Source organism: Eleutherodactylus coqui, chromosome 1 (assembly GCF_035609145.1).
Source record: "Eleutherodactylus coqui strain aEleCoq1 chromosome 1, aEleCoq1.hap1, whole genome shotgun sequence".
Lineage (NCBI taxonomy): Eukaryota > Metazoa > Chordata > Amphibia > Anura > Eleutherodactylidae > Eleutherodactylus > Eleutherodactylus coqui.
In genome coordinates, this window is record NC_089837.1 from 285,277,756 (window position 1) to 285,301,151 (window position 23,396).

Consider the following 23,396-nt stretch of genomic DNA (forward strand, 5'->3'; position numbering starts at 1 on the left):
GCTAAAATTAGCTGCAGATACGCAGCTGCTTCCTAGTAAAAACCTGCATCCATGGTGTAGATTTTGAAACTTTTTTTTTTTAACGCAGAAATGCTGTAGAATTTTACACTGTGAAAATCAGTAGCGTTTCTGCTATGTGTAAAAGTACCCTAATTTTGTTTATTAGAAATTCATGTTTCTGTGTCAGTCAGGACACCACTCAGCACCTCATCCACACTGCACGTGCCCTATATTCTCGTAACTCTTGCCTTGTGTTCGATCTTGTTAGACCTCTAGTGGTTGGTGTACAGCACTGCATCCACTTTAACGTGGTTACACTATCAATAGTATATGCAGTATTTAGGGTGCATGCACACAGGCGGATTTGAATTGCGGAATCCAGAGCAGGTGACCCCTTCCGGATTCCACAGCAAGTACCGCCCATAGCAAGCAATGCAAAAATGATTCTTCATGCACACGAGCGGAAATCAATTGCGGTTTCCGTTTGCGGATGAAAAAAATCGCTGTATGCTGCATTTTTCTGCACGGACGGTTTCCATTTAAGTCAATAGAGGCTGTCCAACCCACGGCCCGTCTGCAATTGACAATGCGGACAGTCCACGCATTCCACAGGAAAGGCAGGAGTTAAAAAAAGAAAGAAAAACTGTACTGCACATGTCCGATGGTGACCCATGCGGACCATCCACAGTACAGAAAGGAAGAAGAAAATACAGGGGTACGTGTGAATGCTGGCTGGGCACAGGATTGGATTCTGCGGCGGGCTCACGCATGCGGAATCTGACCCACCTCTGTGCATGTGGCCTGTCTGAAAGAAATGTAGTAGTGGCAACATTATTTTCTATGTACAACCTCCTATATACTATCATGATTATGCACGGCATCTTTACTCCATCCAAATAGCGTTTACCTGTAAGATGTATGCGTTTTAATCAATAAAGCTATTATTTGTAATGGTTGAAGCCCTCCTCCATATCTACAGTTCCTCTCATGAAGTTTAGCCAACGGCCAACTGAGGTGTATTGGCGGTCACAAAGGAGTAGAAAATGCATGCAGTTTTTTTTATATGATCTTAATTAGGATTCCAAAATGCAACAAAAAACATTACACAGCCTTAGGCTAATTTCACACGGGCGAGTACGATATTGGGCTGTGAAACACAGCCCGATATCACATTCACCACCATGCAATATCCCTGCGGATGTGAGGCGTTTTTGTGTTAATAGCATCTCACATCACTTCAGGGAAGTAGTGGCGGAGGATCGCAGAGTGTTTCCCATTATTTACAACGGGTAAACCTCGCATCGCACTCACCTCGTACACTGTGCGATGCTGTGACGGTCGCATTGAAAACACTAGGCGATGAGTCGTTTTGAGAAAACACCCAAGGATAGGGTATGCCGCAATATTTTCCAGCACTGCGATACGGATAGGAGAAAAATATATAAAATAGCTCATGTGTATGACTCCATTCAAAAGAATGGGGTTCATATGCGTGCAAGATTTGTGCATTGCACAATGCACAAATCTTGCGAGGGGGTACAAACACATTTTCACGTAGTGCAGGAAATTAGTCATGTTGAGAACGCTTACGCCAAGGGGCTAGATCATGTATGTTACTTCATTTTGCAGCTGTATGCAGCACTGTTTAGGTACGGGTACAGGTGCAGATAGAGGAGGGGGGGCCCCCCCCCCCCGAGTTGAACCTTTTCGTTTCGCCCCTACCCTACAGGTTTAATGATACTTGCTTGCGCCAGCCCCTCTTCCCATTTCCTTCCACAGCGTCATGATGGATAAGTATCTAGAGCTCTCAGCTGAGGCCTAGCCACTTTATGTTGCTTAGGATAGCCATCAGGAAACCACAGCTGGAGTTTCTGTGATTTTATTTATGATGTGTGGGCAGACAGTCTAGGTATAAGGGCTCCTTTCCACTGGTGAGGTAATGGCACGTTTTCAGTGCGATGCTCAGTGCGAGCTCTCGCAGGAAAGTCCCACACATGCTGTTCTATGACAGCCTTTCCACTAGCGATGTTTAAGGGCAAGCTGCGACGCGAGAATTAAAAATCGCAGCAGGAGGATTGTTTCAGCATTTTGCATTTTTCTGTCGCCCATACAGTGCAATGGCAAAACAGATTCTCGCAGCACAGCGCAAAAGCTTGCGATTTTGCAGCGCTGCGATGCGATTTTAACATTGCAATTTTCTCGCAGCGATATCGCTATCGTCAGTGGAAAGGAGCCCTAACAGTTATATGTTCTTAGTGCTTCCTGCATTTCACAAACTAGCCCTCCTGCTAACTGATTCAATGTCTTTCCACTTGAAGTTGTATCATCAGATGCAGGAAGGGATCATACACTCTGTTATTTGATGGAAAAGCACATTTTTTTTCTTTTGTGTTTGTTGCATAATGTTTGAAAAATGCAACAACAGTAATAAAAAATAAATAAATTGCTCTGATTTTGTTTGTTGACTTTTAGGTCTCACATAAACATAATTTTTAATAATTGTGATAATTTGAGTCCCTTTAGTGCACATTAACACCTTAGGCCTCATTCACACAGCCATATGTGTAAAATGCTGCATTGATCACACAGTTTTACCGGCCCGTGGAGCCGTCGGTGAGCCAGCTATTGCTGCGTATAGCAGTGAGTGCACTGAGCATGACAGCATCTCTCAGGTGTTGCATCCGCTTCCCATAGAAAAGAATAGTTCCGATATGCAGTGAAGTAGAGCATGCTGCGATCTTTTTCTTTTGCATATCTATACGCAATGTTTACATGCTAATGTGAATGGATCATTGAAAATCAATGTACTTTCATTGACTCCATTCACCGTGTATCACATGGCCGTGCATCGCGTGTGTAATGCGCGATGAAATCATAGTCATGTGAATGAGCCCTTAGTGACATGGATTTTGGACTTATTTTTTGATCCCTGCAGGTTTAGTTTGATTTTTTTGGCATGATTTTCATGTATGTGTCTTTTATTTAACCCCTTAGTGACCAAGCCTGTTTGCGCCTTAATGACCAGGCCAAATTTTGCAAATCTGACATGTGTCACTTTAACATGGAAAAACACCAGAAAGGTTTTGCATATCCAAGCGATTCTGACATTGTTTTTTCGCCACATGTTGTGCTTCATTTAGGCGGAAAAAATAGACCGATAGAAATTGTGTTTATTTATTAAAAGCGCCAAAATTGGGAAAATTTTGAAAAAAATCGTCATTTTTCCACATTTCCAACTGCAATTTCTTAAATATGTGCAAACATAATATAGAAATTTTTGCTAAGATTTATATTTCCACCCGTTTACTTTATTTTGGGCGCACATTGGAAAAACTTTCGTTTTTTTTTTTTACCATTTAGGAGACGTACAAATTTAACATTACTTTTTAGCATTTTGAGGAACACTTTGTTTTCCTATACCAAGCCAAGATTGGAAAGGCTCATGAGTGTCAGAATAATAGATACCGTATATACCGGCGTATAAGGCGACGGGGCGTATAAGACGAGCCCCCAACTGTCACCTTATACGCCGGTATTCAGTGGAGAAAAAAAAAAAAATTTTATTACTCACCTCCCACGGCGTTCTGTCGCGCTCCGGCAGGATGTCGCTCGCTCCGGCAGGCTGTCGCCCGCTCCTCGTCCCCGCCGCAGCATAGCTTTCTGAATGTGGGGCTTGAAATCCCCGCTTCCAGAAAGCTAATACACACGCCGGCAGCCATGACATCATTGAATGGCTGTGATTGGCTAAAGCACACGTGGCTTCAGCCAATCACACTATTCAATGACATCATTGAATGGGTGTGATTGCTAACACGTGCGCCTTCAGCCAATCACAGCCATTCAATGATGTCATTGAATAGTGTGATTGGCTGAAGCCACGTGTGCTTTAGCCAATCACAGCCATTCAATGCTGTCATGGCTGCCGGCGTGTGTATTAGCTTTCTGGAAGCGGGGATTTCAAGCCCCGCATTCAGAAAGCTATGCTGCGGCGGGGACGAGGAGCGAGCGACATCCTGCCGGAGCGCGACAGAACGCCGTGGGAGGTGAGTAATAAAATTTTTTTTTTTTACACTTTTTTTTTTTTTGTATTACCGGCGCATAAGACGACCCCCGACTGCAGAGCAGATTTTTCGGGGTTCAAAAGTCGTCTTATACGCCGGTATATACGGTACCCCCCAAATGACCTCATTTTAAAAACTACACCCCTTAGTGTATTCACTGAGGGGTGTCATGAGTATTTTGACCCCACAGTTTTTTTTCAGGAATTAATTCACTTTAGAGGAGAAAAAGTAAAATTTCATATTTTTGCAAATCTGTCATTTTAAAGACATATTTTTTTCCTATAGTTTACATGAAAATCAGGATTTACACCCCAAAATGGATACCCCTATTTCTCCCATGTTCAGAAATATACCCATTGTGGCCCTATTGTTATATCTGAGTGCACAACGGGGCCCAAAATGAAAGGAGTAGTCAGTGTCTTTCAAAATAGAAATTTTGCTTGAAGTCCTTTTAGGCCCCATAGCACACATGTAGAGTTCTTGAGCGCCCAAAACCATAGAAAACCCCCACAAATTACCCCATTTTGAAAACTAGACCCCTTAAGGAATTTATCTAGGGGTGTACTGCATATTTTGACCCCACAGTTTTTGAATGAATTCAAACCAAGCAAAAGGAAAAAATTGTGATTTTCATTTTTTCGGCAATTCTGTCATTTTAAAAACAGCTTTTTTTGTACAGCACACATATGAATGAAGACTTGCACCCAAAAATGGATACCCCTGTTTGTCCCGTGTTCAGAGACATACCCATTGTGGCCCTAATCTTATGTCTGGATACACAACGGAGCCCAAAATGAAAGGAGCGACCGGTGGCTTTCGGAACACAAATTTTGCTTGAAGTCCTTTTAGGCCCCATTGCCCACTTGTAGAGTTCTTGAGCGCCCAAAACCATAGAGAACCCCCACAAATGACCCCATTTTGAAAACTAGACTCCTTAACGAATTTATCTAGGGGTGTACTGCGTATTTTGACCCCACAGTTTTTGAATAAACTCAAGCAAAGCAAAAGAAAAAAATTTGGATTTTTGTTTTTTTGGCAATTCTGTCATTTTAAAAACAGCTTTTTTTGTACAGCACACATATGAAGGAAGACTTACACCCCAAAATGGATACCCCTGTTTGTGCTGTTTTCAGAAATATACCCATTGTGGCCCTAATCTTATGTCCGCATGCAGAACGGGGCCCAAAATAAAAGGAGTAATCGGTGGCTTTCAGAACATAGATTTTGCTTGAAGTCCTTTTAGGCCCCATTGCCCACTTGTAGAGTTCTTGAGCGCCCAAAACCATATAGAACCCCCACAAATGACCCCATTTTGAAAACTAGACCCCTTAACGAATTTTTCTAGGGATGTACTGCATATTTTGACCACACAGTTTTTGAATAAATTCAAGCAAAGCAAAAGGAAAAAAATAGGATTTTCATTTTTTGGGCTATTGTGTCAATTTAAAAACAGTTTTTCTTGTACAGCACACATATAAATGAAGGCTTTCACCCCAAAATGGATACCCCTGTTTGTCCCGTGTTCAGAAACATACCCATTGTGGCCCTAATAGACTTACAGGACACATGGCTAGGCCTACAATGAAAGGAATACCCATTGGATTTCAGGGTACCACTGAATAAATTTCAGGCCCCATTGCCCACTTATAGAGCCATTGAGCGGCCAAAACTATAAAGAACCCCCTCAAATGACCCCATTTTGAAAACTAGACCCCTTAACGAATTCATCTAGGGGTGTACTGCGTATTTTGACCCCACAGTATTTGAATGAATCTAAGCAAAGCAGAAGGAAAAAGTTACGATTTTCAATTTTTTGGCAATTTTTTCAATTTAAAAACATTTTTTTGTACAGTGCACATAGGAATGAAGACGTTCACCCCAAAATGGATACCCCCGTTTGTCCCGAGTTCAGAAACATACCCATTGTGGCCCTAATCTACTTACAGGACGCATGGCAAGGCCTATAAAGGACGAAACACCTGTTGGATTTTAGGGCACAACTGAATAAATTCCAGGCCCCATTGCTTATTTGTACAGAATAAAGATTGGCTCCCTAAAAATCCCCCCCCCCCCCTCCGCACCCTTTTTGGCGTTCGCAAATCTTAGATAAAAGTAAAAATGTGAACTGTGTAGTATTTCCGAAGACAGGGGTAATTACGGAGGCTGGTTGGAATGGGCCCATGGGGCAATAAAACCGGGTATCCCCCCCCCTCCTCTCATGCTTTTTGGGGGTATTTCGTGACCTCAGTGGTGGGTATGGGGTGTAAAAAGTGGCGTTCCGTGAGTCTCCGTAAGCTTGATGAGGTGCGGCGGTCTCACACAGAAGGCGCTCAACAAGGTGCTCCTGGAACTGCAGGAAGGCGAGCGTTCCCGGGGCTTCTTGTAAAATACGTATCACAGGTAGCGGTCTGAATAACGCCGGGCTCACGCGGGTGCAGGCGGAATCCGCTTGCGGAGGCCCGCAGCGGATCCCAGCTGTGAGCCCGGCTGTGACCCTGCGTACGGCTGCGTAATGTACTGCGCATAACTGCCTACTCACACAGGCGGTCATGCACAGTACACCTTTTTTTGTATTTCCCGCACCGTCACTTAGCGATGACGGGGGTACCCGCAGCCCGTATACAACGTAGTTGCGTATGGGCTGCGGGTATATCCACGACCATGGAGCACAATGGGCTCTACGTTGCAAATATCCGCAATAAAATAGAACCTGCTGCGTTCTCTTTTCTGCGAGTGGATTATGCAATTCCGACCCGCTAATGTGAGCGGAATTGTGTAATCCAATGCGATTGATCTGCGTAATACTGTGGATCAGACGCATGCAGAATCCCTAATTCCTATGCGGTCATGTGAGACCGGCCTAAGGTAGATCGCTACCTTTTTATCACGTGACCGAGGACCGTTCAACGAGGCCACCCGTCACTGCTCCAGGCTCTCTGTGACCGTTGGTCGCTGGGAGCAAGGAGATTTTAAATTTCATGGGCTCCCCGACTGCTGCGCATGTGTCCGGCTTTTTGCCGGCAATCGCATGTGCAGAATTCGGGAAGGTCCATGGAGGAAGATCGCGTCGGGGTTCAAATACGCAGGCCTCCGGTAAAAAGTTTCATCTCCCCTCACCGATCGCATCAGTGAGGGGAGATGAAACTTCAAATTTTTTTTTTAACTTTTACGTGATCGCCATTATTGGATAATGGCGAACACGTGACCAGGAACCGCTCACTGCGGACCCCCATTAAATCTCCATGCTCTTGGCTACGTTTTGTAGCCAGGAGCAGGGAGAATTTAAATTATCCTGGCAATCCACAGCTTTTGCGCATGCGCCCGCCATTTTGGCGACGGGCGCGTGTGCAGAAGCTGTGGTAAGGTCCACGGATAAATCTGGGGGCCTTAGGTACGTACTTTCATCCTCCCTCACGGATATGATCCATGAGGGGAGATGAAACGTACGCTTTTTAAACTTTTAAAACCTTTTTTTTACTTTTTTTACTTTTTTACACTTTTTTTTCACTTTACATGATCACTGTCATCCATTGGATGACAGTGATCATGTCCCCGGTATAATCTCTCTGCTCCTAGCTACACATGGCAGCCAGGAGCAGAGGGATTTTAAATTTCCCGGGGCTCGAGCCCGTCTGTGCACGCGCCCGATGTCAATCAGACGGGGATTCGGGTCCCGGGACATCGGGACACCGCTGAGGACTGGGGGTGAGTATTTTCACCTCCCCTCATGGATCCGATCCATGAGGGGAGGTGAAACTGACTTTTTTAAAACTTTTTTTTAACTTTTTCGCGATCGCCGCTATCCATTGGATAACGACGATCACGGTACCGGGGACCGCTCACCGCAGTCCCCGCTGACATCTCCTGCCTCCCGGCTACCTACAGGAGCCGGGAGCCAGGAGATTTTAAATCTCCCGCGCCGCCGGGCCTTCTGCGCATGCGGCTGACGTAATGCCGCCTGGCGCGCATGCGCAGAAGACCGGCTTCGGGCCCCGGAGCGGCAGGAGAGCGGGGAGCATCGTGCCGGACCTGGGGGAGTAATTTCAGCTGCTCCGATGGATCCGATCCATCAGAGCAGCTGAATCTTTAACTTTTGTGTACTTTTATTTACTTTTTTTGCGATCGGCGCTATCCATTGCATAGCGCCGATCGCAATGCCGGGGGGGTGTCCGAACAGCCCGGGATGACAGCTCCATGCTGTCAGCTACCTGCGGACACCGACAGCATGGAGCTGTCACGTCCACAGCCCGAGGGGCATTATTCTCTGCAGGAAGCATGTTTTTACGTCCTCAGAGAATAAAGCCCACTTCGGGAGGACGTAAAAACACTATGGGCTGGTCGTTAAGGGGTTAACAGGTTGAAGGTAGACAACGTGACAGGGACAGTAGAGCTAAGGTGAATAGGGGGTAGAGCTCATAGGAAATGAAGAGGATATGTTTTTATCTACTTTCCTATCTTTAAAGAAGAAAAAAGGGGCATCAAACTGAACTGGTAAGCCTCATTCACATGCAACAATTATCGCCTCAAAATTCGTTCAAACGATGTCTTTTGAGCGATAATCGTTGTCTGTAAATGCTACCATCATTAGCTTTACAGCCGAACGATGATTTTTAGTTCAGCATAAAAACCATAGTTTGGCCGGCCAGCTAATGACAGGGACTGCACACTGTGATTCTCCACGGGAGCGCTGATAACATTGTTTTCAGCTACTGTCCAGTGGGAGAACAATGGAGCTGTATGCAGATAACACACTACCGGCTGTTATCTGCATACAGTGAAGGGAGGTTCATGTAAATACAAATGAAGCGAATAAGCCTCTAATAGGCATTGATTGGTGTCCATTAGTAGCTATGTAAAATGATTGCTGAAAACTGTCACTCAAACGGTCTTTTCAGCGAATTGTGAGTGATCATCTTTGCATCTAAGTGAGGCTTTACTCTGCAGGGGAAAGCTTCTGCTAACTGCAAGCAACTCTCCCTGTACTTACACCACTGCCCGGGCTGTGCGCAGCCAAAATAGTATTGTACTCTTCCTCCTGCCGTGGAACAACTCAGGATATCACTGGGCTAGGGGGCTTGCTCAGAGTGCTGTCTGCATGCAGTATGTTTTTGGTGACATCTATTGTTATGTTTAAAGAATACCTTTAAAACATCCAGGCTGAAGCCAGAGTCTACAATGTTAGGCACTTGTCGTCCTTTATCTATGTCCTCCAAAATTCTCACAGCTCTGATGGATTCACTTGCTCTTTGGTGGACCTAGAAATGTGAACAAAAAAATGGAGTCATCTAGCTGAACATTGAAGTATCTCTTTTCACATCTTTATTTTAGGAAGCCGTAGAGAAAGATTTACCAAACTGTCTAAAAGAAAAACTGCCAGCTTCCCATAGCAACCAATCACAACATAGCTTTCATTTCTCATAGCCCTCTTGGAAAATGAAAGTTGTTCTGTGATTTGTTGCTAGTTTTTTCTCTTTTAGACAGTTTCATTAATCTTTCCCGTGGCCTTTACAATCTTACGATATTTTAAAGCCCTTCTACCATGAACATATTTGTACACTAAACTAATGTGCTTCTAACAAAGGAAGCACAGTTTGACACTTCCACACTGGTCACCCCTCCAGCTCATCATTGATCTGTTTAGCTACAATGATTAGTAGAACAAGTAATCTCAAGTACCTGATAGTTACGGAGATAAAACTCTTTCATTCCTGGCTGCACTTTCTTAAATGGGACCCAGACCTCCTGCAATTTTCTGCCATCTCCTTCTGAGACGTGGTACGTAGCACAGGCTGAACCATCCCTATGACATAATATTCAGGGTACAGAAAAGTCTCTATATAAGTCCAGTATTTATACATCTGCATTTACTGTTATCACTATCAGAAGGAGTTCTGTATCACTACACAATTGTATATGTCAGCTCCACGATGCTGTCCACACTGCAGCCAGTATGTTATAGAGCAGGAGGAGCTGAGCAGATTGATATATATAGGGGCACATTTATTAAAGCGTTTATCACTTTTTGGCATTAAAAAGTTGCAATTTTCAGCACAAACAGGTATTTGGGAAAAAAAAAAGACTTTCTAGCTCTTTCCACCAGCCTAGTCACTTTAAAAAAAAAAAAAAAAAAAAAAAAGCGCATTGCTGCTCTGGACTGACAGATTTATGTACAATTTACACCAGAAACTAGCATAAATTATACCAGAAATGTACACCAGGTCAGACCAGGTGTACATTTCTGAGAAGGTGCATGGAGCTGCCAGGATATGCTGAATACATGAAAAGGCCTGCGCCTCATGTATTAAATGCATTTACCACCGTGGAAAATCATACTAAGCCCAGTGTCACAAATGTCGGGCTTAGTGAATTTCCCCCAAGGTTTTGTGGGGAAAAATTCTGTATAACTTGCATTTTATTCTTTTTCAGAACATCTGTCATCACCTTTGAGCTCCATAATCTATGGTGTCCGAGGAGCTGCTATACTTACAGCTCAACTCTTTTCACAAGGCTGTGTGAGCGCACTCTCCCATTCACCGCTGTTCTGTCCTCCACATCCGCTCTTTACTTACAGCCTGTGCATCTCACAGGCTGCTGCAGCCAATGACAGAGCCATACGATCGATTGCTGAGCTCTGTCATTGGCAGCAGCAGCCTGTGGATGCTGCTGCTGCCTGTAAACATGGCATCACGGCGGACATCTGGAGTGGTGGATTCAGGATACAGTGAGGAATGTATCTGAGTTTACTATGCTACTGCATGGGGTGCATATTTTTGTAAAAAAAAAAAAAAAAAAAACTTGAACAACCCCTTTAAATATAGAATTTGATTGCCTTTGTTCATGCCACTAAAGCATTGCTTCCCATTTCTGCTCAGAAACTAATCATTTTCATGGCTGTGAAAGCTTAGCCTATGTGCAGCTGTGTCCATGTGCGATACATAGGACTTAATTATATGGGTGAGATTTAGCAAAGCTTATGCAATCAAGGACGCTGCCTTCACTTGCAGAGTACCGTTGAAGTATGCGAGTTTTCTTTTGCACTAGTTTTAATAAGTGTTGCCCAGGGTGTATTCCTATTTTCCCTACTCACCTATGTTCAAGGGCAGCAACTAGAAATCCATTGGATGCCAGTTCCATGCACATGGAGGAGTACACAGATCTGGGGAGAGAAAATTAAAAAGCATTCATATGAGTGCCAATCCTATTTGTCTATTTCGAATATTCCTATTGAACATTGGTTGAGATGAAAAACAAAGCTACGGTACCTCGGTACCTCCTGAACCATACCTACACACTAGAAAGTTGAATAAAACCTAATCTACTGCAGAGAAAGTTTCAGTATTTCTGCCTGATCCCACACATCTATACACAACAAGTTTTATATTAGGGCTACTTAGTAAAATAGTCTCTTAGGGTGTGTTCACATGAGCATGTTTTTGTGCGTGCATACGTGCACAAACACACGTGTCTATTACAACACATGCATTCCCTATGATGTGTTCACATGTCCATGTTTTATAGGTGCGTGCCTGTAAAGATAGGACATGCGTGCACCATAGGGCATGCACACATTGCCTTCAATAGAGCCACGGAAAACACATTGCACAGCGTGCCGATCCTCCGATGTGATTGCAATTGTACTGAAGTGATAAGAGGCTATTTTGATGTAAATACGCCTCGCATCCGCAGGTACATCACCTGTTCCCGAGCACAATTTCAGGCCGCGTTTCACAGCCAGATATCACGCTCGGCCGGGTGAAACTAGCCTAAGGAGAACATTCAATGGTGTGTTTTTTTTTTTTTTCACTCTCCATATGACATATTTGTGTGTTTAAGGATTTTAATAAATACCAGTTTCTAACAGAGACCGACCTTTCCTGTTGGTTGGCATGATATCTACAGAGATGTTTCAGTTTTAATCATTTTCCGATCATTTCTTACCTAAAAGCTCCCAGGCCATGAGAGAAGATGACAAGTGGTTTCCTGTCTGTACCCGGCAAAAAGCTTGCATTCCATGTGACAGGAATCTGTAGGTTCCCTGTTAACAATAGTCTGGATGTTACTGTACAGGTTGTAGGTCAGTGCTCGTATCACAGTTCATAAAACATAGGAGTTAAAACTCATGCCCCCCCCCCCCCCCCCCGCATCTTCTATGTCCGGGAATTACATTTACAGTAATTCAACAATATAGAACCTTTAGCCGAGTCAATTTACAGGCAAGCGAGATTTGGCTAAAAGGGAAGAGCGGGTATTCTAAAAGAGGTGTAGTTAATGCTACATGAGGCAGAATTGTGAGTGGGAATGTGAGACTGCACAGAGCGATGCTGCTGAACTGAAGGCACCCATAACATATGATGATTAGGGGGCTAGAACAATATGAAAATAAGGGGTGTTACGGATACTGCAAGTAAACGCTTTCATTATACCATAAAAAATTAGACTTGTGTAATCTGTGTCAAGTCATCGTGGCTTTCCAGATCTGTGCTTGAAAGTCTACAATAGTAACCCGAAATTAAAGAGGTGGTTTCCAAAGTGATTTATATGCATTTCCCACAGAAACTGTTTTCAATGGGGCCAGAAAAAAACATGAGGTGGACGGACGTGCGATGCGAGGTTTCCCATTGAAAACAACCGCATCAATTAAAACTGCATGCATTTTCTAATAGAAGAATCGCAATTGAAAAACGCAACAAAAACACCATGTGTGAACGCAGCCCAAGGCTGGATTCACATGGGGCGGAATTGCCGTGCAGAAAGTCTGCACGACAATTCTGCCCGTGGCTCCTAATCCCGGGATTATCTAGCAAAGTGGACTACACGCTACGGTCAAACCACAAGAAAACTGACATGCGGTGCAGAAATCAATTCTGCAGCAGCCTCTCTCCTCTCTATGGGGAGAGAAAGCCACAGTGGAATGCTGATGGGGAAATCACTTTAAAGGCCGCGGGTTTTGAAGCTGTGCTTATCCTGCGGAAGTCTCGCTTTTTATCGGTGCGGTCATTCCGCGGGAATTCCGTCCCGTGTGACCCCAGCCTGAGGATACATTGACAATGTTCGCTTGGGGTACAGTTAAAACGGCACAGAAAAATCGGCATGCCTTTATACCGCACCATGTGAATACAGCATGAGAAAGTTTCAGGTATCAAAAAGTACAACACTTCACTTTATGGAAAAGATACTTTTATTCTCTCTGGTCTTTCATAAATGGTTATTTCCATCTGAGGGTGCATTCACACGGGCGAGTTCCATAAGATCTGTTGGATGGCGATATGGACAGAACCCACGCATGAAGATAACACATTGATTTCAATATGTTTATTCACATGAGCAATTTTTCTCTTGCAGCGATGCTGTGAGACTGAAATTTCACTACATGTCCTACTTTTTGGTGATTCTTCGCAAAGAATCGCAGATTATTTCCTATTGTTTTTTTGCTTTTTTTTTTTTTAAATCGCACTCGCATGCTATGCAACTTGCATGTGAGACTGATGCGATTTTTACCATTGAGAGTATTGGAAGCATGAAAATTGCAAGTATGGTGCCCCACTATGACTGAGACATGAGGCCCACGCTGAGGAGCTGACAGGGTAGAGATGCACTTGTCACAGTGGCTCTACCAGACTCCTCCCTGGAGGGACGCATGGAACCTCGGCCAAGGCACCGCTAGGCCTCTTCCAGGCAACGCCGGGTGGCAGTTACCTGAATAAGTGTGGTGGATTAGATGAGTTGTCACGCGTGATGCCACTCTTCTTTCACACCATTGATTCTCCGGCGGTAGAATAAAGAGATTTCACACGAATTGAACTTGAAAACTCAATCACTGGGAGCAGGCAGTGACTGGTGAACTTTACTGTATACCTGAAGACAGTACAGCTTACTTGCACGTGCAGGAAAGACAGCTTTTCAGAAGATGGTCAGGGAGGAGAACACAGGATGAAACCGGGCCCACAGTCTAAGTTATCTGTAATGCTCCGCCCCTGGACACACACTCCAGGACTCTGAATAATTTGGGAAGGGGACAAAACACTCCGCTGACACTCACTCAGAACTCTTGAAGTAGACACTGCACGGCGGACTGTTGCTCCGCTTTCTCTTTCCTCCTCTTTGGCTGTCTGCAGACGGGCGGAAATTCCAAGGCGGGATTTCCCGCGGAACTTCCGCCCGTGGAAGCTGCCATAGGATTGTGTTAGCAGAGCCCCGCACAGAAATCTCACTCGCTGGCTCCGGTCTGCGCATGCGCCGGCTGCCCGGCAGCCGGCACATCAAACAGCAGGAGCCGCAGAAGCAGCATGCTCCATTTCATGCAGGGCTCCCACGGTCCCGCGGCACAGCACCAATACAGCTGCAGGTGTGCAGGAGTTCAAAGTAAATAAATGTGCGCAGCACGCTGCCAGCTTGGCGAGCATATCCGCCGGGACGAAGAAAGAAGATCCGGCCGCGATAGACGGCAGCGTCCGGACAGGTAAGTATAATCGAATTTATTGGGCTCATGTCTGCGGGAAAGGAGGGACGCGCTGCGGGATTCTGCATGGAGGTCTTAACAGAAGCAATGCGAGGCGTAGTTGAAAGCGCACATTGGCCCGATATCCCGCTAGCCCATATTTGTTGATCAGGTAACGGGAGGCTTGTGGAGCCACTGTGCAGCGGCGGGCGACCATACACTACTCACTATACTCCCACAGCGCCACCTGCTGGCACGTCATTACACTTCAGTATGTGACATGATAAACCTGGTGCCGTACCGAGTAGAAGGGACGCCCCGTACTGGGCTGCTCGGCCCTGCCAGCCGCGGACACCAACAAGACCGGCCAGATACTCGCGCCGAGGGCACCAAGGAGCAAGTGCCTTCTGATCAGCCGACGAGGCGCAGGGGTAGAAGAGTCGGAAGAAGCAGCCCTGCGAGGAAGACACGAGAGAAGAGTAACTTGTAGTGGTGGATACATGGTGGCCGCCAGCTTCCGCTCTGCTGCCTTCTCTTCAGTCACCTCCTTGCCGGCTCCCACCAGCACGTCTGTGCAGCCCACCGGGTGTGCCCCGGCCGCCGGGGGGATCCTCAGGGACACCGCGCTCCCCATGCTGCGCTGCGGCTGGCGGCGGACAGGGTCATATCAGTGCGAGGCAAAGTCCACGGGGGACATTGCGGGGCCGGGGCGGAGAGCAGAGCACTTCCTGGGGGCGGCGAACATCCTCCGCCTCACTGCACGGGGCAGCCGGGCCATAGTGTGCCTGCTATCCGGCCACAACGCTGCGGCGGGACGGTGGGTGCTGCACCTGCTGCTGTGGGGGCCCACGGTGCCAGTGATAACTAACGCGCTCATAAACAATGGCAGCCCCATGCAGTCCTGCCCCCCTCCCATCAGCCCCCCCCCCCCGTGCAGTCCTGCCCCCTCCCTCCCATCAGCCCCCCCCCCCCCGTGCAGTCCTGCCCCTCCTCCCACCAGGCCCATGCAGGCCTGCCCCCCTCCTCCCACCAGGCCCATGCAGGCCTGCCCCCCCCCCCTCCCACCAGGCCCATGCAGGCCTGCCCCCCCCCCCCTCCTCCTCCCACCAGGCCCATGCAGGCCTGCCCCCTCCCTCCCCCTCCCACCAGGCCCACGCAGGCCTGCCCCCTCCCTCCCATCAGCTCCCCCCCCCCCCGTGCAGTCCTGCCCCCCCTCCCATCAGTCCCCCCTCCTCCCACCAGGCCCATGCAGGCCTGCCACCCCTCCTCCTCCCACCAGGCCCATGCAGGCCTGCCCCCCCCTCCTCCTCCCACCAGGCCCATGCAGGCCTGCCCCCCCCCCCTCCTCCTCCCACCAGGCCCCATGCAGGCCTGCCCCCCCCCCTCCTCCTCCCACCAGGCCCCATGCAGGCCTGCCCCCCCCCTCCTCCTCCCACCAGGCCCCATGCAGGCCTGCCCCCCCCCCTCCTCCTCCCACCAGGCCCCATGCAGGCCTGCCCCCCCCCCCCTCCTCCTCCCACCAGGCCCCATGCAGGCCTGCCCCCCCCCTCCTCCTCCCACCAGGCCCCATGCAGGCCTGCCCCCCCCCCTCCTCCTCCCACCAGGCCCCATGCAGGCCTGCCCCCCCCCCTCCTCCTCCCACCAGGCCCCATGCAGGCCTGCCCCCCCCCTCCTCCTCCCACCAGGCCCATGCAGGCCTGCCCCCCCCCCTCCTCCTCCCACCAGGCCCATGCAGGCCTGCCCCCCCCCTCCTCCTCCCACCAGGCCCATGCAGGCCTGCCCCCCCCCTCCTCCTCCCACCAGGCCCATGCAGGCCTGCCCCCCCCCCTCCTCCTCCCACCAGGCCCATGCAGGCCTGCCCCCCCCCTCCTCCTCCCACCAGGCCCATGCAGGCCTGCCCCCCCCTCCTCCTCCCACCAGGCCCATGCAGGCCTGCCCCCTCCCTCCCATCAGCTCCCCCCCCCCCCCCGTGCAGTCCTGCCCCCCCTCCCATCAGTCCCCCCTCCTCCCACCAGGCCCATGCAGGCCTGCCCCCCCCCCTCCTCCTCCCACCAGGCCCATGCAGGCCTGCCCCCCCCCCCCTCCTCCTCCCACCAGGCCCATGCAGGCCTGCCCCCCCCCTCCTCCTCCTCCCACCAGGCCCATGCAGGCCTGCCCCCCCCCCCCTCCTCCTCCCACCAGGCCCATGCAGGCCTGCCCCCCCCCCCTCCTCCTCCCACCAGGCCCATGCAGGCCTGCCCCCCCCCCCTCCTCCTCCCACCAGGCCCATGCAGGCCTGCCCCCCCCCCCCCTCCTCCTCCCACCAGGCCCATGCAGGCCTGCCCCCCCCCCCCTCCTCCTCCCACCAGGCCCATGCAGGCCTGCCCCCCCCCCTCCTCCTCCCACCAGGCCCCATGCAGGCCTGCCCCCCCCCCTCCTCCCACCAGGCCCCATGCAGGCCTGCCCCCCCCCCTCCTCCTCCCACCAGGCCCCATGCAGGCCTGCCCCCCCCCCCCCTCCTCCTCCCACCAGGCCCCATGCAGGCCTGCCCCCCCCCTCCTCCTCCCACCAGGCCCCATGCAGGCCTGCCCCCCCCCCTCCTCCTCCCACCAGGCCCATGCAGGCCTGCCCCCCCCCTCCTCCTCCCACCAGGCCCATGCAGGCCTGCCCCCCCCCTCCTCCTCCCACCAGGCCCATGCAGGCCTGCCCCCCCCCCTCCTCCTCCCACCAGGCCCATGCAGGCCTGCCCCCCCCTCCTCCCACCAGCCCCATGCAGGCCTGCCCCCCCCCCCTCCTCCCATCAGCCCTGTGCAGTCCTACCCCCCAGCGATGCTATAAGATCGGAATATTGCTGCATGGCCCATTTTTGGCCCAAGATGCAATTTCTACCATTGGAAGCTAATGGAAGCATTTGCAGTTCTTGCTCATGAAGATTGCGGGGCGAGGTGCAATGCGCTTTTTAAGCGAAAAAAAAAGAATTGTGAGCTTTAGGGCTTAAACACATGACCATGTTATCACACCGCAAAACGTAACAAAGCCACTGATGTCAATGAGTTCGTTTAAACTAGTGTGATCATTATGCGAGAAAACAGAGGGCAGGACCTATCTTCCGTTTTTTATTTTTTATTTTTACTGTGCGCAATAGTGCAAAATTAAAACGATTGAAAAAATAAATTTTGACTTGTTCTTGTGCAGATACGCTCTGTAACGGCAAGCTTATTTGTGCATGCATGTGCTGTCTGCATTTTTAATATGAAACAAAGTTTTTTGGATTTTTTTACACCGTTTATGCTGCCGTTCCTTCATAAACTGGATATCTATTGGGGTCTATCAGTTCATGCTTCCTCATAAGGCTTTGCATCTACTGCCCCTCACCCTGGTTGGGATTTGAACTTCTGGTGAGTGCTGCTGGACCCCATACTTATTCAGTCCTCATTCACTTATACAGCAAATGTGAAAGACTGAATGATTTCTCGTTTGAACAAGCCAATCATGTATCTGCCTATCTAAACAGGCTGCATGAGCAAACGATCTGACTTTGACATCATTCACTCAATCAAACAATAATTCGGCTCGTCTAAAAGTACCCATATGCACACTGTTTATCAGTATACATTATTAATCTAAGGGTCTTATTACACGGGACAATCTGTTGGCTTAGGATTCCCAACAGGTCATCCCAGCGATGATTGTGTACTTTAAAAGGGTTGTCTCACGAAAGCAAGTGGGTCTATACACTTCTGTATGGCCATATTAATGCACTTTGTAATGTACATCGTGCATTAAATATGAGCCATACAGAAGTTATTCACTTACCTTCCCTGCGCTGGCGTCCCCGTCTCCATGGCTCCGTCTAACTTCAGCGTTTAATCGCCCGATTAGACGCGCTTGCGCAGAAGGGTCTTCTGCCTTCGGGTCTGTGCGGCAGCAGCGGCATTCTGGCTCCGCCCCCTTGTACGCGTCATCGCGTAGCTCTGCCCCGTCAAGTGTGCCGATTCCAGCCAATCAGGAGGCTGGAATCGGCACGTGACGGGGTGGAGCTACACGATGATGCGTACAAGGGGGCGGAGCCAGAACGCTGCTGCTGCCGCACAGACCCGAAGGCAGAAGACCCTTCTGCGCAAGCGCGTCTAATCGGGCGATTAGATGCTGAAGTTAGACGGAGCCATGGAGACGGGGATGCCAGCGCAGGGAAGGTAAGTGAATAACTTCTGTATGGCTCATATTTAATGCACGATGTATATTACAAAGTGCATTAATATGGCCATACAGAAGTGCTTAACCCCACTTGCTTTCGCGAGACAACCCCTTTAACATATATGAATGACTGCCTGTTTACACAGGCCGATACGTTCAGTTTTATTCATGCAGGAACTGAGCGACGAACAAGAAGCAAATTAGTTCTCATTCGTCGTTAAGTTGGTGCATGCATTTAGACTGAACGACAATGGCCTGTGTGAAAGAGCCCTAAAACGGTACACCTGCTTTGATTAACCAATGCTTCCCACATGAGCAGTGCTGTCCAGTCAGTTCAGCATAGTGGGACTTTTGGCACATTCTACCATGTTTCCCCAAAAATAGGACCTACCCCAATAGTAAGACCGATCGGGTTTTCGGGGGAGGCTTGAAATATAAGGCCTCCCACGAAAATAGGACCTAGCTGAGGTGCCCAAAAAATGTTTAAAAAAAAAAAATACTCACATGGTCCGCGGACTCATGGTGGCGCTGCGGCAAGCGGCTGAGTCCTCCCAGTCTGCCTGCTCAGCTTCTGCTGGTGATGGGGCTTTGAATACCCATGGATGACGGCCATTCAGTGATGGATGACATCACTGAATGGCCGTAATTGGCTCATTGATCGCCAGCTGTGATTTGCTGCCAGTGCTGTGATGGCCAATCACAGCGCTCGCTTTGCTGGAGGCGGAGTATTTAAAGCCGGAGAACATCAGGACGCCGCAGACAAGTATAAGCACCCCCCCCCCCCGAAAATAAGACACTGTGGGGGAAAAAAATAATATTAGACAGTGTCTTATTTTTGGGGAAACACGGTATGTACTGTGTGCATCAGGTAGAGAGGCCATTCAGCCATATTTGTTTTTGCAGGTCAGGAGTGTCGCTTTAAACTGCAGTTTCAATGATCTGTAGAAACTGCAGAAGGCAAACCTAGAATACATGCATGCTTTCTGAACATCTCTAAGGCCTCATGTCCACAGGGAAAATCAGGCCCGCTCCGGATTCTCCATGGAGAATCCGTAGCGGGTCCCTCCTGCCCCGCGGACATGAGCGCTGAAAATGAGAATAAATAATAAACTCACCTCTCGCCCGCTCCGGATCTCCTTTTCGCCGCGGCGTCATCTTCTCTCCGTCGCTGCCGGATCTTCTTTCTTCGGCTCGGCGGATGCGCAGGATGACGTCGGTGACGTGCCCTGCGCATGCGCCGGCCCGAAGAAAAAAGATCCGGCCGCGACAGAGAGAAGATGGCACCGCGGCGAAGGGAAGAACCGGAGCGGGTGAGTAAATTCCGATTTTTGATCCGGACGGCTTCCATAGGCTTCAATAGAAGCCCGCGGGAGCCGTCCCCGCGGGAGACCCGCACGAAAATGGAGCATGGTCCAGATTTTTTCATGCTCCATTTTTAAAAAAATCACTTTTATTGACCATCCGTGGGTATTTATCTACCCGCGGGTGGTCAATGCATCCCTATGGGATGCGGATCCACGGGTGGGAGAAGAGTTAAAACCTGCTGCGGATTTTAATTCTTTTGCCCGTGGACATGAGGCCTAAGTGTAAAAGGCTATGGAAACCATTGTGCATGAAAAATTTAACTATGCACTTATCTGTTTTTTTTTTGCTTTGAGTTTTCATTTTCATGCACTTATAAGGCCTCATACTTGCTGCGCCTGACGTCCTCCATTGAGATTTCTGGCTGGGGGGGGGGGGGTGTTCCCTGTACTGATGAGCAGGGGTCTCATGAACCAGCACAAGCTCCACTTCCCCGGTATTATTGTATCTTGACGCCACCAGAAGCTAGGTGAGTGCATATCAGCCGTCGGTTTTCACGGCCGGACGATATACGCTACGTTGGGGGAGAAAAAACTGGTGAACGGGCACAGAAATCAAATGGTTGTGCGCCTGTTCATATGGCCTGTTGAGGCCAGCGCAAATGCGCTGACCTCACCAGCCCATCTCCCATTTCCCCTCCCTCCCCATCGCAGGCTCACGTCTCTTCCTCCCCGCTCGTTCTGTGCAATGGGAGGGGTGGAACTAAGTGCCAGTATGCCCCGTCTCCTCCCATTGATGGCTATGGACAAGGGGCAGGCGCTTAGCTCCGACCCCACCACCACCCTTTAAATTGTTAAGAAAAGACTTCTAACTGCAGGTTTGACAGACTATCACTAAGAAAACCACAGCTAAGACTGCAAAACAGATATTTTTGGTATAACTTACCGTAAAATCTTTCTCGTCACGTTCATTGGGGGACACAGCCTAGACCATGGGATATAGCCACTACCCTAGGAGGCGACACTAAGCAAAAAAGTGTTAGCTCCTCCCCCCTGGCTAAATACCCCCTGCAGGCACTCAGCTAATCAGTCTGTCTGCAAGCAGTAGGAAAGCCAGTGGGAGTACGATTATACATACTATATCTTATACATACCAAAATACCATGTTTTGGCATAATTTTCTGCCAAACAATGACCGAAGAACAGAAAGTTCCAGCCACCGCTTAAATAAACAAGGGGTGGGTGCTGTGTCCCCCAATGAACGTGACGAGAAAGAGATTTTACGGTAAGTTATACCAAAAATATCTGTTTCTCGTCCGTATCATTGGGGGCCACAGCCTAGACCATCGGACGTCCACAAGCAGTCCCGAACAAATATACATTGGGTGGGCTATTTACAAGTTTGACCGTGTGGTCAATGGACTGCCGCCTGCAAAATCTTCCGGCCGAGAGCGGCGTCCGATGATGCAGATATGTGGACCTTATAAAATTTTGAAAACGTGTGTAAGGAGGTCCAGGTGGCTGCCTTACATACCTGAAGCGCCGAGGCTCCGTGACAGACCGCCCAGGAGGCCCCTACCCCTACCTGAAATGGTGGCGTGCGTCCTGAGATGCCATACACCTCTGTTATCAAGGACCTCATCCACTTAGATATGGTGACTTTTGAGGCTGCCGAGCCCCTCCGGGCCCCCTCCGGAATCACAAAGTGTCAGTTTTACGGAACTCGGGTTCTTTTTAGATACATTTTCAGCGCCCTCACCAAGTCCAGGCAGTGCAGTGTTTTTTGCTTCGTGTGTACTGGTGTTAGACAGAAGGAAGGCAAGACAATATCTTCGTTGATGTGGAAATACGAGACTACTTTCGGTAGAAATTCTGGTGATGGTCTCAGTACCACTTTATCTTGGTGGAAAGTCATATAGGGGGTCTGTATAGACAAGGCCGCCAGTTCCGAGACCCTACGAATAGAGGTAATAACGACCAGGAATATTACCTTCCAGGTCAGTAGCCGCATAAGAATCTCTCTCAGCGGTTCAAACGGTTGGTCTGTCATAGCCTCCAATACGAGATTAAGATCCTACGCTTGGACCGGTGGTTTCAACGGGGGTGTCGTATAGGCGACTCCCTGCAGGAATGTTCGCACAGCCATTCTGCTTGCGATTGGTCTCTGAAACAGCACCATCAGTGCAGATACCTTCCCCCTTAGCGAGCCTACCCTTAATCCTACTTCGAGACCCGACTGTAGGAATGCCAGTATTCTGGCCACCGAAAACTGCATCGGCTGGACGCGTCGCTCCTCACACCAGGTGAAGAACCGCTTCCAGACTCTGTAATAAATAGCCGACGAGGTCGGTTTCCTGGCCCGTATCATTGTTTGAATCACTTTCTCAGAGTAACCTTTTCTTCTTAACACCTCGGTCTCAACGGCCAGGCCGTCAAATGTAGAGACCTGGAATCCGGATGTAGCAAAGGCTCTTGGGATAGCAGGTCTCGTCAATCTGGTAGGTGCCATGGTGCGTCAGTCAACATTTCTATGATGCTCGCGTACCAGCTTCTTCTTGGCCAATCTGGCGCTAATATCGCTGGTCGTCCTTCCTGTTTGATTTTCCCTAGTATTCTTGGTATGAGAGGGATTGGAGGAAACACGTACAGGAATTTGTATCCCCCCCACGGGATGGTCAGTGCGTCTGTTGCCGCCGCTTGCGGATCCCGTGCTCAGGCCACAAACAGAAGGATTTTGTAATTCAGTCTGGATGCCATGAGGTCCACGTCTGGCGTGCCCCATTTTTGACATATCGTCCGGAATACCTCTGGGTGTAACCCCCATTCGCCAGGATCCACCGTTTCCTGACTTAGATAATCTGCCACCCAGTTGTCTACTCTTGGAATGTAGACTGCTGATATTGAGTTCAGATGATTCTCCGCCCACGTCAGTATGCGGGCTACCTCGTTCATTACCGACGTGCTCCGTGTGCCCCCTTGATGGTTGACGTAGGTCACGGCCGTGTTGTTGTCCGTCTGGATGCGCACATCCTTCTTTTTGAGACTGGGCTCGAAGTGCCGAAGAGTCAGGTATATGGCTCGTAATTCTAGGATGTTAATGTGTAACATTGTCTCTCTCCGAGACCAAACTCCCTGAATAGACTGGCCCTCCAGTGTTCCGCCCCAGCCTGAGCGGCTGGCGTCTGTCGTCAATACTGCCCATCGTTTTGGGCCCAACGACCGTCCCACCTGAAGTCTCCCAGGTTTTAACCACCACTTCAACGCTTCTTGGACTTGAGGGGTTATCCGGATTCGTTGCTCCAGGGTCAGTATGGACCTGTTCCAGTGGGACAATATCAGGTGTTGAAGCATCCTTGACCGGAACTGAGAAAAGGGGACCGCCTCGAAGGCTGCTACCATCTGGCCCAGAATACTCATACA

General features: G+C 49.1%; 1 protein-coding gene across 1 annotated transcript in view; it reads right to left on the reverse strand.

Moving 5' to 3' along the window:
- PAFAH2 (platelet activating factor acetylhydrolase 2) overlaps positions 1-23,396 on the reverse strand; it is a 125,841-nt gene that overhangs the window by 33,217 nt on the left and 69,228 nt on the right. Inside the window, exons 11-14 of the mRNA XM_066572422.1 lie at positions 12,000-12,096; positions 11,149-11,217; positions 9,738-9,861; positions 9,203-9,316 (exon numbers count right to left, since the gene is read on the reverse strand). Coding sequence (XP_066428519.1) covers positions 9,203-9,316; positions 9,738-9,861; positions 11,149-11,217; positions 12,000-12,096 — 404 coding nt within the window. The remainder of the gene's footprint in view (positions 1-9,202; positions 9,317-9,737; positions 9,862-11,148; positions 11,218-11,999; positions 12,097-23,396) is intronic.